This window comes from Triticum urartu, chromosome 1A (assembly GCF_056163025.1).
Source record: "Triticum urartu cultivar PI428250 chromosome 1A, HENAU_Tu73, whole genome shotgun sequence".
Taxonomy (NCBI): Eukaryota; Viridiplantae; Streptophyta; class Magnoliopsida; order Poales; family Poaceae; genus Triticum; species Triticum urartu.
The window spans coordinates 442,732,534-442,750,110 of NC_141873.1; the positions used below are offsets into that span (position 1 = coordinate 442,732,534).

The 17,577-nt window shown below is 46.4% G+C and overlaps 1 protein-coding gene and 1 long non-coding RNA gene across 2 annotated transcripts; one reads left to right on the forward strand and one right to left on the reverse strand.

The window, feature by feature from the left end:
- Positions 1-5,829: 5,829 nt before the first annotated feature.
- Positions 5,830-7,763, reverse strand: LOC147991618 (uncharacterized). The gene is made up of 3 exons (XR_015603567.1): positions 6,451-7,763; positions 6,216-6,314; positions 5,830-6,114 (listed from the first exon to the last, which is right to left on the reverse strand). It is a non-coding gene; the product is annotated as an uncharacterized LOC147991618 (long non-coding RNA).
- A 197-nt stretch (positions 7,764-7,960) lies between these two features.
- Positions 7,961-16,554, forward strand: LOC125516863 (DNA ligase (DUF630 and DUF632)). The gene is made up of 4 exons (XM_048682153.2): positions 7,961-9,316; positions 12,265-12,440; positions 14,317-14,540; positions 15,586-16,554. Exons 1-4 carry the CDS (start codon positions 8,131-8,133, stop codon positions 16,379-16,381), a joined length of 2,382 nt encoding a protein of 793 aa, XP_048538110.2. The 5' UTR covers positions 7,961-8,130; the 3' UTR covers positions 16,382-16,554.
- The last annotated feature ends 1,023 nt before the right edge of the window (positions 16,555-17,577 follow it).

A 17,577-nucleotide genomic window follows, 5' to 3' on the forward strand; every position in this document is an offset into this window, starting at 1 on the left:
CAACAAAGTAGAGGACGTCTAACTTGTTTTTGCAAGGCATGTTGTGATGTGATATGGTCAAGACGTGATGAGATATAAATTGTTGTATGAGATGATCATGTTTTGTTAAAGTTATCGGCAACTGGTAGGAGCCTTATGGTTGTCTCTTTATTGCATAAGATGCAAGCGCCATATAATTGCTTTACTTTATCGCTATGCGATAGCAATAGTTGCAAAAGGAATAGTTGGTGAGACAACCATGTGACGACACATTGATAAAGATCAAGATGATGGAGATCATGGTGTCATGCCGATGACGATGGAGATCATGACGGTACTTTGGAGATGGAGATCAAAGGCACAAGATGATGATGGCCATAACCACTTATTTTGAATGCATGTGATGTTTATCCTTTATGCATCTTATTTTGCTTAGTACGGCGGTAGCATTATAAGATGATCCCTCACTAAATTTCAAGTTACAAGTGTTTTCGAGTATGAACCATTGCTAGAATTCGTGGTGCCGAGACACCACGTGATGATCGGGTGTGATAATCTCTACGTTCACATACAACGGGTGCAAGCCAGTTTTGCACACGCGGAATACTCGGGTTAAACTTGACGAACCTAGCATATGCAGATATGGCCTCAGAACACTGAGACCGAAAGGTCAAACATGAATCATGTAGTAGATATGATCAACATAGTGATGTTCATCATTGAAAACTACTCCATCTCACGTGATGATCGGACATGGTTTAGTTGATATGGATCACGTGATCATTTAGATGACTAGAGGGATGTCTATCTAAGTGGGAGTTCTTAAGTAATATGATTAACTGAACTTCAAATTATCATGAACTTAGTCCTGATAGTATTTGCAAATTATGTTGTAGATCAATAGCTCACGTTATAGCTCCCCGTTTATTTTTTTGATATGTTCCTAGAGAAAATAAGTTGAAAGATGATAGTAGCAATGACGAGGATTGGATCCATGATCTGAGGATTATCCTCATTGCTGCATAGAAGAATTATGTGCTTGATGCACCACTAGGTGACAGAACTATTGCAGGAGCAAATGCAGACGTTATGAATGTTTGATAAGCTTGGTATGATGACTACTTGATAGTTTAGTGCATCATGCTTTACGGCTTAGAACCGGGACTTCAAAAATGTCTTGAAACACCATGGAGCATATGAGATGTTCCAAGAGTTGAAATTGGTATTTCAGACTCATGCCCGAGTCGAGTGGTATGAGACCTCTGACAAGTATTTTTTGCCTAAAAGATGGAGGAGAATAGCTCAACCAGTGAGCATGTGCTCAGAATGTCTGAGTTCTACAATCGCTTGAATCAAGTGGGAGTTAATCTTCCAGATAAGATAGTGATTGACAGAGTTCTCTAGTCACTATCACCAAGTTACTGGGACTTCGTGATGAACTATAATATGCAAGGGATGACGAAAACAATTCCCCGAGCTCTTCGCGATGCTGAAATCGGTGAAGGTAGAAATCAAGGAAAGCATCAAGTGTTGATGGTTGACAAGACCACTAGTTTCAAGTAAAAGGGCAAGGGAAAGAAAGAGAACTTCAAGAAGAATGACAAGCAAGTTGCCACTCCCATGAAGAAGCCCAAAGCTAGACCCAAGCCTGAAACTGAGTGCTTCTACTGCAAAGGAAATGGTCACTGGAAGTGGAACTGCCTTAAATACTTGGCGGATAAGAGGGATGGCAAAGTGAACAAAAGTGTATATGATATACATGTTATTGATGTGTACTTTACTAGTATTCATAGTAGCCCCGGGGTATTTGATACTGGTTCAGTTGCTATGATGAGTAACTTGAAACAGGAGTTATAAAATGAACATAGACTAGTTAAGGGCGAGGTGACGATGTGTGTTGGAAGTGATTCCAAGGTTGATAAGATCACCATCGCACATTCCCTTTACCTTTGGGATTAGTGTTGAACCTAAAATGGATGTTATTTGGTGTTTGTGTTGAGCATAATATGATTGGATCATGTTTATTGCAATACGGTTATTCATTTAAGTCAAAGAATAATTGTTATTTTGTTTACATGAATAAAACCTTCTGTGGTCATACACCCAAGGTGAATGGTTTATTGAATCTTGATCGTAGTGATACACATATTCATAATATTGATGCCAAAAGATGCAAAGTAGATAATGATAGTGCAACATACTAGTGGCACTGCCGTTTAGGTCATATTGGTGTAAAGCGCATGAAGAAACTCCATGCGGATGGACTTTTGGAATCACTTGATTATGAATCATTTGATGCTTGCGAACCATGCCTCATGGGCAAGATGACTAAGACTCCGTTCTCCGGAACAATGGAGCGAGCCACTGACTTATTGGAAATAATACATACCGATGTATGCGGTCCGATGAGTGTTGAGGCTCGCGGCGGGTATCGTTATTTTCTGACCTTCATAGATGATTTGAGAAGATATGGGTATATCTACTTAATGAAACACAAGTCTGAAACATTTGCAAAGTTCAAAGAATTTCAGAGTGAAGTTGAGAATCATCGTAACAAGAAAATAAAGTTTCTACGATCTGATCGCGGAGGCGAATATTTGAGTTACGAGTTTGGCATGTGGAATAGTTTCTCAACTCACGCCACCTAGAACACCACAACGTAATGGTGTGTTTGAACGTCGTAACCGTACTTTATTAGATATGGTGCGATCTATGATGTCTCTTACCGATTTACCACTATCATTTTGGGGTTATGCATAGAGACAGTTGCATTCACGTTAAATAGGGCACCATCTAAAAATCCGTTGAGACTACACTGTATGAACTGTGGTTTAGCAAGAAACCTGAGCTGTCGTTTCTTCAAGTTTGGGGTTATGATGCTTATGTGAAAAAGTTTCAGCCTGATAAGCTCAAACCCAAATCGGAGAAGTGCGTCTTCATAGGATACCCAAAAGAAACTGTTGGGTACACCTTCTATCACAGATCCGAAGGCAAGATCTTTGTTGCTAAGAGTGGATCCTTTCTAGAGAAGGAGTTTCTCTCGAAAGAAGTGAGTGGGAGGAAAGTATAACTTGATGAGGTAAGTGTACCTTCTCCCAAAATGGAAAGTAGTTCATCACAGAAATCAGTTCCAGTGATGCCTACACCAATTAGTGAGGAAGTTAATGATGATAATCATGAAACTTCAGATCAAGTTACTACCAAACCTCGTAGGTCAACCAGAGTACGTTCCGCACCAGAGTGGTACGGTAATCCTGTTCTGGAAGTCATGTCACTAGACCATGACGAACCTACGAACTATGAGGAAGCGATGATGAGCCCAGATTCCGCGGAATGGCTTAAGGCCATGAAAGCTGAGATGGGATCCATGTATGAGAACAAAGTATGGACTTTGATTGACTTGCCCAATGATCGGTGAGCCATTCAGAATAAATGGATCTTCAAGAGGAAGACGGACGCTGATAGTAGTGTTACTATCTACAAAGCTCGAATTGTCACAAAAGGTTTTCGACAAGTTCAAGGTTTTGACTACAATGAGATTTTCAGGTGTCTCCGATGCTCTACAGGTGTCTCCGATGGTGTTTGTTGAGTTGGCATAGATCGAGATTAGGATTTGTCACTCCATGTATCGGAGAGGTATCTCTGGGCCCTCTCGGTAATACACATCACTATGAGCCTTGCAAGCAATGTGACTAATGGGTTAGTCACGTGATGATGCATTACAGAACGAGTAAAGAGACTTGCTGGTAACGAGATTGAACTAGGTATGATGATACCGACGATCGAATCTCGGGCAAGTAACATACCGATGACAAAGGGAACAACTTATGTTGTTATGCGGTTTGACCGATAAAGATCTTCGTAGAATATGTAGGAACCAATATGAGCATCCAGGTTCCGCTATTGGTTATTGACCGGAGATGTGTCTCGGTCATGTCTACATATATAGTTCTCGAATCCGTAGGGTCCGCACGCTTAACGTTCGATGACGATATGTATTATGAGTTATGTGATTTGATGTACCGAAGGTTGTTCGGAGTCCCGGATGAGATCACGGACATGACGAGGAGTCTCGAAATGGTTGAGACATAAAGATTCATATATTGTAAGGTTACATTCGGACACCGGAATGGTCCGGGTCGTTTCGGAGTACCGGGGGTTACCGGAACCCCCTCTGGGAAGTTATTGGGCCTTATGGGCCTAGTGGTGGAAGAGAGGAGGCAGGCCAAGAGGTGGCGCGCACCTCCCTAGCCCAAACCGAATTGGACTAGGGCTAGGGGGCCGGCCCCCCTTTCCTTCTCTTCTTCCTCTCCTTCCTTCGTCTCCTACTTGGACTAGGAAAGGGGGAAACCTACTCCTACTAGGAGTAGGAATCCCCCCTTGGGCGCACCCCTTGAGGCCGGACCTCCTCCCCCCTCCTTTATATACGGGGAGGGGGGCACCCCATAGACACACAAGTTGATCTTTAGCCGTGTGCGGTGCCCCCCTCCACAGTTTTCCATCTCGGTCATATTGTCGTAGTGCTTAGGCGAAGCCCTACGTCGGTAACTTCATCATCACCGTCAACACGCCGCCGTGCTGATGCAACTCACCCTCGGCCTCAACTGGATCAAGAGTACGAGGGACGTCACCGAGCTGAACGTGTGCAAATCGCGGAGGTGCCGTGCGTTCGGTACTTGATCGGTTGGATCACGAAGACGTTCGACTACATCAACCGCGTTACTAAACGCTTCCGCTTTCGGTCTACGAGGGTACATGGACACTCTCTACCCGCTCGTTGATATGCATCTCCTAGATAGATCTTGCGTGATCGTAGGAATTTTTTTGAAATACTGTGTTCCCCAACAGTCCGCTCCAGCCAGCACTTGCTCCAAAATGAAGGGAGAACGACACCGAAGGCGCCATCATCATCCAATCCGGTAGACCCCGATCTAGGGTTCCCTCGAAACATCCCAATCGAGTTGACGTGACCTGCAACAACGATGCCTCAAGAAGGAAACAACGTTAGAGACACCGCCATTGTTCGCCAAGATCGCAGTCAGGCGCGGTTTTCACCGGAGTCCGTGTCGTCCTATCTTGCGGTTGGCTGGAATCGCACAGAGCTTCGCCATGAAGATGTATGTCGCCGCCGATACTCTGACGGAGATCCTCCATGCCCTCACTAGAGCCCTCATCGCGCCGCCGACCATCCACGTGAAGAATCGATGACGGATCTGGGTGGCATCCAGATCCGCGGCTGCCGCCATGCCCACCATCACCAGCGTCACCAACCATGGGGGTGTCGGTTGCCGTCGCACGACCAGGGAGCCGCTCTAGCTAGCGTATGATGTTGACCGCGAGTAGTATTTAGGAGCGTGACGATACCGACCATGGAATTAGGGTTCAGTTGCAATCAAAGCAATCACGAACACAACTCCAAAGAAATTTGGCCGCGACCCATTGAAATAGGATGTGGTTGGTGTCTTGCGGCACCACAAAGAGTGCAACAGCCGTTGCCCGGACTATGACATTTTTAAAGGTTGATAGACAAAGGCAAACGGTCAAGGGCGCCTGCCAAAGGAAGATACAAACTCTAGGAGGAATCCAAGAGGCCCAAAGAGGCCCGACGAACCTAACCTTAGCCCACATACCAGTTTTGCGTAAGTACGCCGTAAATTTGCCCGATGGCTCCAACACCCAGATGATCGAGTACTAGTTTGAGGAGAGGGAAACTTGTTGTAAGGATGCATGAAAAGAATCGAAAGCACTTTGTTCCTCGGGCGAAAGCGATCAAAGAAAACCCACTAGCGACCCTTGTAGCAAAAACCTTGCATACCATAGCCTAAGGATGAGCCACAATGTCAAACAAGCTCGAATATAATATGGAAAGAGGTTTGTTCGCATTCCACCCAGAGAGTCAAAAATGGTGTCCTTACCATCTCCGATAGAGAATTTCACGCCCAGGTTGAAAATTGCTTTACATTTTTGGATCCCATTCCAAATTTGCAAGCCCTTGTTACCAAATGGATTTGGAAAATCTCCCAAAAGGAGGACGCCATGCCACAAAGCATTGTCTATGAGTAGAAGAAAGATATGCCTCATGAACTTCCATGACTTCATCCAATGTAGTCGCAGATGCCATGCCATCACAAAGCTCTGTCCACACACAATGATACACATGCTAAGAAAGAAGCAAGTTCAAGTTGAGACAGTCATAGTTTCTTATAATTAAATGAGTCAAACCCGTCTCAACTCACTCGGTCCATGACATATTGATGAAATGCATCGACGAAATGCAGGAGCTTCTGGTATACTATTAAGTGTTGTTTAAAATTATGCGTCATGCTGCCTCTGCCCTGCCAAAGGAAAAGGGTTGATACATCAGAGTGAAGCTCACGCGTCGGCAAGATATAGCAGATCCAACTATCCAACACTAAACACTACTGGGATTGCAAAAATTAAGTAGAACGAGATGATTTGATGCCAGCTTACCTTCCACATCCACTTTCGGGTTTCATCCAGACCAAACTTTGGCGTTTGCACGCTTGACTATCAGTAAGAATCACATGACCTGGTCCAACAAAATGACAAATGTCATGTAAGTATAACTTTAGGATAGACATGTTTATTCGTACATTTAGAAAGTCGTTCTTGTATAGTACCCACTGGATGAAGTTTTTTTTTTTCAAACACGTGCTTTGAATAAACTTTAGAACTCTTGATGCGAGTGTACTATCTTCTTGCAAAGGTAAGATCTCCTCTGAAGGGCGACAAGGTTATAGGCTTCTGGCTAATGAGAAAACATGAAGAACAAAAAGGATACTTGAGAAGCAACTCGGAGAATTGCACAAGGAAGAGAGTTGGAAATGCATAAAATTCCTCAAGGTCCTTCTATCACACTTTTGGCGAACATATTCCAAATCATCAAACCGAGAATCAAACTTAAAATCAGCTCCACCTCTTCTCTGGAAAAAGATCGTGTAGGAAGATCGGCGATCGCCATATATAGCTCTCCGCATGCTATCATCATTCAGTGGAGGAAGGTCAAAAGTTTTAGAGACATTCAAATCACTCAAAGAAATTGGATTCCTCAGCATGGCTGGATTTTGATAGCAATATGGCTTCTACTGCATTGGAAGATGCATCTTGCAGTTGCAGGTATCCATGAACAAATATTGGATCCTTTGTAGTAACAGCATCTCCGCGGTCGTACAGGGTTCCTCAGATCGTTGGGCGTGCTGCTGAGCGCCACAGACCAGCTACGCTCAAGGACTCCAAGGAAAGTGGCGCGCGAGGACTGCCGCCACCACAGTAGTGTCCGCTGGTCGTCGACGGCCACCCACCGTTCCACGCATTCAGTTTGCCGGCCGCGCTGTCCGTCCCGGCGAGCCGTTGGAGTTGTTGGACCGTCCCGACCCTCCCCCGCTCTCTCCTCCTCTCTTCAAAATCAAAGACAAAAGAGCGTCCCTAAAAAAAAGACAAAAGAGCGAGCGAAACTTCACACGTGCCCCCCGACGTGTGGGGTCAGGAAGGTACGCGCCCCACGTGGTACCCCGCAGAAGCCAGGCAGGGAGAGAGAGGGAGGGAGCCCCAAACCCCAACGTCTCGAGTCTCTCCCATGAGTGACGCGCCGGCCCCACCCTGGGACAGACAGCGCCCCGAAAAGCAGCGGAACAAACGAAAAGTTAGAAAAGCAGGTGACTCGGCGCGGTGAAAAAAGCCCGCCCCATCCCCCGAAGTTTCCAGGTATTCGCGTTTCACCTTACCGCCTATGGCCAGGCCGGGCCGCGCCCCATGCCGGAGAGGACAAACGCAAACGCGGCACGCGCGGGGCAGGGCCAGGGCCAGGCCGCCACTGACAACGGTCCACACCCCCCATGAGGGGATGAGGCCATCCATCCCCCGTCCGTGTCCACCAACCCACTGACGTGCGGGGCAGGGGTCAAGCGTGGATCGGCGTGTCAGCGGGCCGGTGGTGGTGGACCGGACGTTAAACCCCCACCCCCACCGGCACCGAGCCCCTCGCCCCCCGCTCGCTGCCGCGCCTCGGGCCGGGCACCAACACCGCAACCAACAAACTACACCAGTATTCCTAGATCCACTCGCCCTGCCGCGCCTGCCTGCTGCTGGCAATGCGGTGAGGAGTGAGGAGTGGAGACCGGGGACGACGAGATGGGGTGCGCGCAGTCGCGGATCGAGAACGAGGAGGCGGTGGCGCGATGCAAGGAGCGCCGCCAGTACATGAAGGCGGCCGTGGCGGCGCGCAACGCCTTCGCCGCCGCGCACTCCGCCTACGCCTTCTCGCTGCGGGACACGGGCGCCGCGCTCTCCGAGTTCGCGCACGGGGAGGGGGTGCCGCCGCCGCCGCCCCCGGCCGCCGCGGAGCCGTCCAAGGCCGCCAGGCTCTCGGCCGGCGGGACCGGCCCGGCCGCCCCGGGGGCCGCGGCCGCGACTTCCGCGGACGCGGCGGTGGAGGAGGCAATGCCGCCGCCGCCGCCCCTCGACTCGCTGCCCCCGCCACCGCCGCCGCTGCCGGAGTTCTCGCCCTCCCCGGCGAAGATCCACCGCTCCATGAGCATGCCCATGGCGCCCAAGGCCGTCGCGAGGGGGAGGGGCCCCGCCATGCTCCACAGCGACTCCATTAGGGAGGAGGACGATGAGGCGGACATGGAGGAGGAGGAAGACGAGGAGGACGATGCCCGTCTCGATGACCGCCGCCGGAGGCTGCGCCATCGCCAGCAGGTGCCGCCCGTCTCGCCGCCGCCTCCGGAGACGCCGGTGACCCCCCAGCCACCACCGCCGCCTCCCCCTCCCCCGCCCCCGCCCCCGATTGACCCCAAGACCGGGGTTGACACGTGGGATTACTTCTTCTCCATGGAAGAGGGAATGGCGTCTATTGCCACCGAGGACGAGGAGATCGTCCCGGAGCCGGAGGACGAGAAGTACGTTCCTGCCTCGCCACCGCGTCCTCCGTCCTCGCCCCCTCCCCAAGCGGTTGTGCCGCCACGGGAGGAGTATGAGGAGGAGCCGCGCACACCGGAGATGGTCACACCGCCTCCGTCGCTTCCGCCAAAGGCTCCTGGACAGTCCAAGAAGAAGAAGGGCAAGGGCAAGGGGAAGGGGAAGAATAAGTCTGCGCACCACCAGCACACTGAGTCCGCGCCGCCGGTCACGGTGGTCGGCGGCTGGGGGAAGGCGGGGAAGGTTGTCCCCGCCGAGGTGCCACGCGTAGACCTGCTGCAGGTGCTTGCGGAGATCGACGACAGGTTCTTGAAGGCGTCGGAGAGCGCCGGGGAGGTTTCCAAGGCGCTGGAGGCGAACAGGATGCACTACCATTCCAATTTCGCCGACACTAGAGGTCAGTAGCTTGATTCTCCTCCCTAGTTGCAATGTTGGATGTTTTAGACTAAAGTGGTTGGCTTTGTCCTGCTTGTTGTTTGATCTTATTTTGTGATGGCGATGGTGATGTGATGGATTCTTTGATGGTGAGAGAGGTCCAAAACAGGTGCTGGTTGTGGGGTTGCTAGAGAAGTGGAATGAGCTGCCCTTGTCCACTCGCCGATGCACGGGATGTTTTTGTAACTGCTACCAAGCTATTGGTATAAGTGTTCATTTTGAACTGCTGAAAGTGGTTCTCGGGTACAATTATTGGTTTGCATGGCATGATTGTTTGTTTTGACTATAAGTCTATAAGTGAACGGATATATATCTATAGAACGTTGCTACGCATATACGACGACTGACGTACAATTTTGGTACGGCACCCCAAATCACACCGTTAGATTAGCAATCACAGCTGGATCGTACAACAAAAAGTGTCGTACGTGAAACACTTGTATCTTTATAAATCGTGCTTATCTGTCTCCAATGCACCCATTGGATGGCATTCTAATTTATGGGAATTAGCATCTAAATGGCATTCTAGGATATAACCTGTTCAATTTAAAATTTGAAGTGTCATGAATATAAATGTTACATTTTTTTGTTAGCATCCGAGGTGTATATTACGGAAAATGTGCTGACAATAAAAAATGGTATATGGCCAAGTGAAGAACCGCTAGAAATTTACAACAGAGGAGCCAACGATAGTGATGTATGGGATCTGAAACTTTTGCTTGTCCAATGCTCAGGGAAGTCTTGTCTTTGTCTTGTCTTCATCTTACTTCAGTTCATATCCAGTAGATCAGTACCATGTATATTTGAAATAATGAATGAGGTGAAAAATTGCGGATTCATTATGGTGGAAGAATCATGATAGTATGGCATGAACCATAAAAGTAGAAGTAGGAACAGAGTTATCTAGTTTTATGTTTAACACCTCAAATTTATATGGACTTATTATTTTAATCGAGGATGGTAAAAATTTATTACACATCTTGTTAGCAAATTAGCAGGCAATCATTCAGAATGAAGGACTATTGGTTTGAATTTGACTTATTATGTTAATGTTGCATATTTTCCTTATATATCAAGTTAGGCCCCCATGTTTGATAGGCACCTGTATGTTTGCCCTCTATTAGGTTCAAAGAGTTCGGCAGACGGTATTGTTTCTCTAGTTCATGGAACACAAAATTTAGGTATACAAAATTTTGCAGATATTGATATTTTTTCCTAAAAACTTGGTCAAACATGCACAAGCTTAACTTTTGAAAAAACCAATACACCTTATATTTTGGAATGGAGAGAGTATTATCTCACCAATTCCGCCTTCTGTTACATTAGAAGCACAACATTGGTTCATGTTAGTTCTTATTTCCCCCTTTACTTACATCAGCGAGTATGTTAGAGATCATAAGCTAACTGTTACTTATTGTATGTTTTGTTGTAAGAGGATGTCTCTGTGTAAGTGTTCATCCATTCCCAGTGCCAAGTGCCAACTATATATGTAAACAAACATGAAAATTCTTAAAAGAGCTAGAGATTGTGGATACATTAGCTGGATGCTCATATGTTGCTAAGATAAAAACAAATCATATGGGTTAGCCTTTTCTTGCGTGCTCAACAGCAGCCCGATCAGTGCCCTTGCTGCCACACTCAACCAGACTTGCTGTCTTGACATATAAATTGTGTCCCAGTGGACTGTGTCGGACTTACTCCGAGAGCGATAAGCAGAATTGGCCTGGTTGTCTGCTGCTGTCTGCAGTCTTGTACGATGGTGGTGATTGGTGGAAAGTGAGGCTGTGGAAGGGACATGGGGATCCACGTAAAATAATTCGTGAGGGATGCTGACCTTAGAATAAAGACTAGTTGAAGTTAATCGATTGGTTGAAGATGTGGTTTTTGATCTGCTTCGAGGAGAGACATTAAGTACTCTCCAGACGAGTTCACCAAAATTTTGAATGTAATTTGACTAAAGCAAGAAGAACAAAGAGGAAAAAGAACCAAAATATAGCACCACTGTCGCCAGACTAGACTAGATGGCAGTGTTATGTGTAAGTTTCAAAATAATACTGTTCTTATGGTTAGTTTCATGGGCCATGCACTCATTTCTGTAACATGCTGATTAATTTCTTTTACGTGCAAGTGATGAGACTAGTTAAGCCACTTCAATGGCATGCACAGAATTTTGTCAGTTCATTAGTAATTGTTCGAGAAAACGTAAAGAGACATTTGCGTTTCTTTCCATTGAAAGGCAGAGTTTGAGTTACAACCCTCCTAAGAGGGACAACAGGTTATCAAAAGACAGTGAACTAATGTACATCCCAGGTTTGTGGTATGGTGTCACTAAGTCTTGAGGTGCCCTGCTTTGGCCCAGAGCGCTGCCGCTTCCCTCCTTGATCATCGCCACGAGGGTGCTGACAGATGGTTGGGCGCTCTCGAAGACACAAGCATTGTGGTGCTTCCAGATCATCCATGGAGGAGAGCAATCGAAGCAAGGCCTTTGCGCATGGGCAGTGGGATGCTCTGATTAGCCGCTTGCCACCAGTCCAGGAGGGAGGAGCCGTGGTCGGGGGGTGCACACGGCATACACAGCCAGGCCAGGACCTGCCAAACCTGCCTAGAGAAGCAACACAATAGCAGGTGGTTCATCGTCTCTGGGCACTGGCAGCAAACGATGCAAGAAGCATGGTGTTGGAGCCCATGGCATGCCAGGCGGTCGGCGGTGCAGCACCTGTTCATTAGTAATAACATTAATAGCCTCGTCAAGTCTTGGCACGTCATGTGCTTTTAGGTTACTTTGGCCATTAGAAGTCATTTTATTGTGACATAGTTTTTCTTCAATATCTTGTCTGCACTTTTGTAAGGAGGTGTGTAAAATAACTGTTTCTTCAACTTTGTTCTAATCAAGATTACTATATTTGACAGGGCATATTGATCATTCTGCTAGAGTTATGAAAATAATAACATGGAATAGATCCTTCAGAAGCATGCAAAATGGTGATGATGGGAAGGATGAATTTGAAAATGATGAAGAGGAGACTCTGGCAACTGTCATAGACAAAATTTTAGCCTGGGAGAAAAAGCTGTATGACGAAGTGAAGGTGACATTCTTTTGATTATTACTAATTTGAACTTTTATGTTCTAAAGTAGTTTTGAATTAAGTTTATGATGATTTACTGAAACAACCATATCTGCCTTCTTCCTGAAATACAAAAGAATTGAAGAGATAAAAATTCTATAACCTTATACATCAAATAATAGTATCTATCAATCCGCATCAACCACATGCAGAATTCTGTCTGGTTACGTCCCCAAAAGTATACGGTAAATTTTCTTGAAGGAAGATATTCTTATTTTGACGCTCTTTATTATGGTAGAAAATGAAGATATTAGGTGGCAGTGTGCTGATTTTTTTTCGTGATCTTCACATGCCAAGTTACTGAGTACAAACATATGTACATGGATCACCGGCCATGTTATCATATACTGATAGGGCTTTAAAACTTTTTTGCACGTGTATTGAGTCATCAAGAAACTTGTTGATATGATGATCAAGTTACCCAGTTATTGTACTCGTAACCCATAGGGCGTTAAAGCAACTGTAGAATTTTCTCTCAGGATAAATGAATCTACATGCAAGTGCGCATGTATTTACTAAAAATTTGTACATCATTCCGAGCATGGTATTCAAGTTCACATTAGAATCGCTGGTTCTCAATGGCTTTATCACATTTGCTACATGATAGTTTTAATAATAAATTGTGCATAGTGCCATGCAGAAGGAGAAATCACCTTGTGTCACGGGTTCAGAACTGCTCACATAACACAAAATCGGGCTAAAAGATATTGCACTGGCACCATGCCCTGTGACACTGCATATGTGTTTCCACTCTTCACCAATGGGTGGCATATGCCTCACATATCATATATTTATTCTACCTGCTCCCACTGACATGGTGGTTGTGACAGCACTGACCATACTGCATCTCTTCCATTGTCCATCCCCTCCCCCCATGCTGTGTCATGCCATGTGTTTGACCATCCCAAATTCCCCAAATTTTGACCTTCCCCTGTTTCTTTCCCATGAGAGGTGGTGGTAGAGCTCGAAGCCATTTCCAAGACGTGGCCCCTCCAAATAAGACACCATATCTGTGTTTGTTGTCAATGAATAAGATGTGTGCGGACGAAGCAGATATCCAAAACCTGGACATGGCCATTTTGTGGATGGAGAACTGTGTTTTCTATAGTGCAACTGGTCATTTCACCAGATCATTCTGTTAATGCCTCTGTACGGTCGCTAGCTTCCAAGTTTGAGGCCCACCCCACCAGTAAGAGAGGTTTTTGATAATGAATCAATGAGAGGAGGGTAGAAGACAAGCCCTAACAGTGGAGCCAGATTCCCATTTCAAATATCTGTGGGACCCTCATGCAGGTTCTGTTAGGGACAACACAGTAAAATAGGGCCTGATGCAATGTGCAATATTTCAGGTTCAATCAGGTGTTCTAAGTCCTGGTGTAATGGAACAGACATGGTGTTCTGCCTAGTCCATAGTGTTACGTGGATTTTTATTTTTTTGCTGCAATGGTTATTTTGTTAGGACATGCCTATATTTCTTGAAACATATTGTCGTGATAAGCCGAGTATTTTTTTTGTAGCAACTGTACTTGATTACAACATGGAGCAGGCGAAGTTGATGGATATGCCTAGTCTTTTCTGTCATTGATGCTCATTTTTGTTTGAACTAGCATAGAAGCACCTCACTACTGTGGTAGTTAGTGTACATGTTTTAAGACAATAAAGGTGTCAATACCCAGCAGTTGGTATGTGCTGTGAGAAATCTTTTCTGAATGAAAACAAGCCTGAACTGCGAAGTCAGCTAAAGATCAATAGCATACTGCAGCAATTCATGTTGTCCGTTTCGTTCCCAATTTTACCTGGTACCCTCTAATACAGCTTATATGTCTGAATTGCACAGGCTGGTGAGATTATGAAGCTTGAGTATCAGCGGAAGGTTGCTTTGTTAAATAGACAAAAGAGAAATAATGCTGCTGTTGAGGTTCTGGAGAAAACTAAAGCTGCTGTAACCCATTTGCATACAAGATACATAGTTGATATGCAATCAATGGATTCAACTGTCTCAGAGATTCAGCATCTCCGTGATAATCAACTTTATCCAAAACTGCTGGATCTTGCTGATAGGTAATTTAGATGCATAATGGTTTTTTTTTTTTTGTCGTGCATCAGATTGCTACTGCCTTTCTCATTAACTCGCTCTTAGATTTAATTCATTTCTGGTCAGTGTGCATGATGGGACGAGGACATACATGTAGAAAACGCCGGAGTAGCATTAACGTAGTTACGGATATGTTTTGAAATATTATCATTAAAGCATGTAATAGTTATTTTTCGTTACTTGTATGGCAAAAATGAAATTATATTCATAAAATTCGATTTGTTATTATTAGGCTGCCGTTTGTGTGCATCTCGCTTTTCCTTTTGTATGATATTGTACTTTTGTCATGGGCATGTGGCTTTGGATTTATAGGCAATGCAAAGTAGCAAATTTAACTAAAACATGTTCACATTATTGTTATTAAAATATGTAATCGTTTCCTTGGTTTTCCGTATGGTGAAAGATACCTACATTTGTCAGACCAATTTGGTAGACAGTTTGCGTGCATTATGTTCCTAAATGATTCAATTACTCTGCCTGCATCTGAAGCACATGATGAACCAATGGCTACAAGCCTACATTAGTAACTCATCAGGCCCGTACTGGCTGTTGCCTCTCCCCATTAACCTCTTGTTTTACCTTCCATCTGCCAGTGACACACCCATGCATCCCAGTTCACCTAGTGACCTTTTCCTGGATCAGTTTCTTTAGAGACATGACACATGCAAGTGTTGTGTAATACTAATGTGCTGTAAACTGGTTGGACTCCTTTATCACGGTAGGACTTGTTCGACCCACATAAATCTGAATGGTTTATATTGCCTTTGTCTATAAGATGAACAGATTAGATTTACTTTTCTCTAGTATTCATGGTGGCTCGAAAGGAGCCACTAGTTAGTATATATTGATAGCCTTTTCCAGTTCAGTAGCTAGAGTCAGTTAAGTATAATTGAGCTTTGGCCAGTGCATCAACAATATTTTCCAATTTAGCATGGTTATAATATTTTTCATCACAAGTCAAATAACATGACTGCTAAACTTTACAAGCTTCATTTGGTGCTCTCTTTTCAGGCTGGCAAAAATGTGGGAAGATATGCACATGCATCATGCGAACCAGCTGAAAACTGTGTTGGATCTCAAGTCAGTTGACATTTCTGATTCCAGCATCGAAACAAGTGCGCATCACCACAGCCACACGCGTCAGCTGCATGATATTGTAGACAAGTGGAACACAAACTTTAGTGATCTCATGAGCTATCAGAAGGAGTACATAAATGCTCTCTACAGCTGGTTGAAATTGAACCTTATACCTATAGAGAGCAGCTTAAAGGAGAAAGTAGCATCGCCACCAAGGGTGCAGCAACCTCCTGTGAAGGCTCTCCTCCAAGCATGGAATGAGCAACTAGCCAAGCTGCCCGATGACCTTGCCAGGCATGCCATCGTTAGCTTCCGGGCGGTCCTGGAAACCATACTAGGTGTTCAAGACGAGGAGTTGAAGAAAAAGGAGGCCTGTGAACAAATCCACAAGGAATACGTGCGCAAGGCTCGGGCGTTTGAGGAGTGGTATCACAAACATGGACAGCGCAGGACATTTGATGACCCGGAGAGCGGTGAGGGGACAAGCCAGAAGGATGCAATCTCGGAGAAGAGATTCGCCGTGGAAAGCTTGAAAAGCAAGCTGGATAACGAGGTCGAGGCCCATAACAAGCTGTCGAAGCAAGTTCGGGAGAAATCCCTTTCGATCCTGAGGGCGCACCTGCCGGAGCTGTTCCGTGCCCTGACCGACTTCTCCCATGCTACTGCCGAAATGCACTCGAAGCTGAGACTGAATGCACTCATGCAGGATCAAGGTAGTGGTAACAACTAGATGAAGAACATGTACAGGAGTTGTTAGGGTGCTAGCTAAAACCCCCGCCAGAATGTTGTAATGCTTGTATTGTCTGCCTAGCCTTTTTTGCGGTATGTGTAGTAGTATGTCTTGAGATGTGGACAGTTAGGCATTGTAGCCGTTTTGTTATTCATTTGGATCCTCGTGGAGTAGATCAGAAGGGCATCGCCTGGGAGTTGTTTCATTTGCTGAACAAAACCAAGAGTGGCAGAGGGCCGGCGGGAAGACACGTCCGGCAGCTCGTCGACGCGGCGCATGCACCACTATCCGTATGTAGTGTACTACAAGGTCGGAGCGAAACCCGGGGCTCCCAAATCCTTCCGTTGCTGCGGCGGCAGACGGAGGAGAAACGGTGGCCCCCCTGATCGCCTCGCCTCTTGTTTAGTCTTGTGGAGAAAGGGGAAAGCAGAGTCTCGCGTACGAAGCACAATGGATCCTCAACATGCGAGGAGTTGACATTGCTCCATTCTTTTAGCCTTGTCCTTTTAAGACCTCTTCTAATGCAAAGGTGCTTAGATAAGGTGCTAAGTGCATTAAATACCTTAACAACTCAACACCCCAATGCATAGGTGTTTAGGGCATCTCCAGCCGTTGGCCCCCCAGGGGGCGCCTAAAATCGCCGTCTGGGGATGAGCCGGCGCAAAAATTGGGCCTGGGGGCGAGTTGGTCCTCAGCCGCCGGCCACAGGGCCGCCCCCAGGCACGTTTTAAAATAAAAGAAGTTCGGCGAAGTTCGGCTTAAGCACGATGAAATTCAGCCAAACACGATAAATTTCGGCCAAACACGATAAATTTCGGCACATTTCGGCGAAGTTCGCGGATTTTCATTGCATAGCTCATATACATAAACTAATCTAAAGGAAAAACTGGCTGAAGTCGCCGCCATCGTCGTCGTCGGCCTTCTCCTCCTTGACGCGGGCGCCCTTGCTGGACCCCTGCCCGGCGTCGCCATGGCGGATTGGTGGCGGCGCATCGTCGTCGTCGTCGCTGTCGCAGATGACGACGACTCCGCCTTCGTCGCGGCCGCGTCGATGCTCCGCGAAGCGAAGCAGGGCGGCGCGCTGGCGCTCCTTCGCCTTCTCCAGGCGCTCCTTCTTCATAGCTATGGAGTCCCTGCGCGCCCATTCCAGGGCTACGTCGTCGTCGTCGAGCTCCGTCGTCACCGGCGCGGCCGGC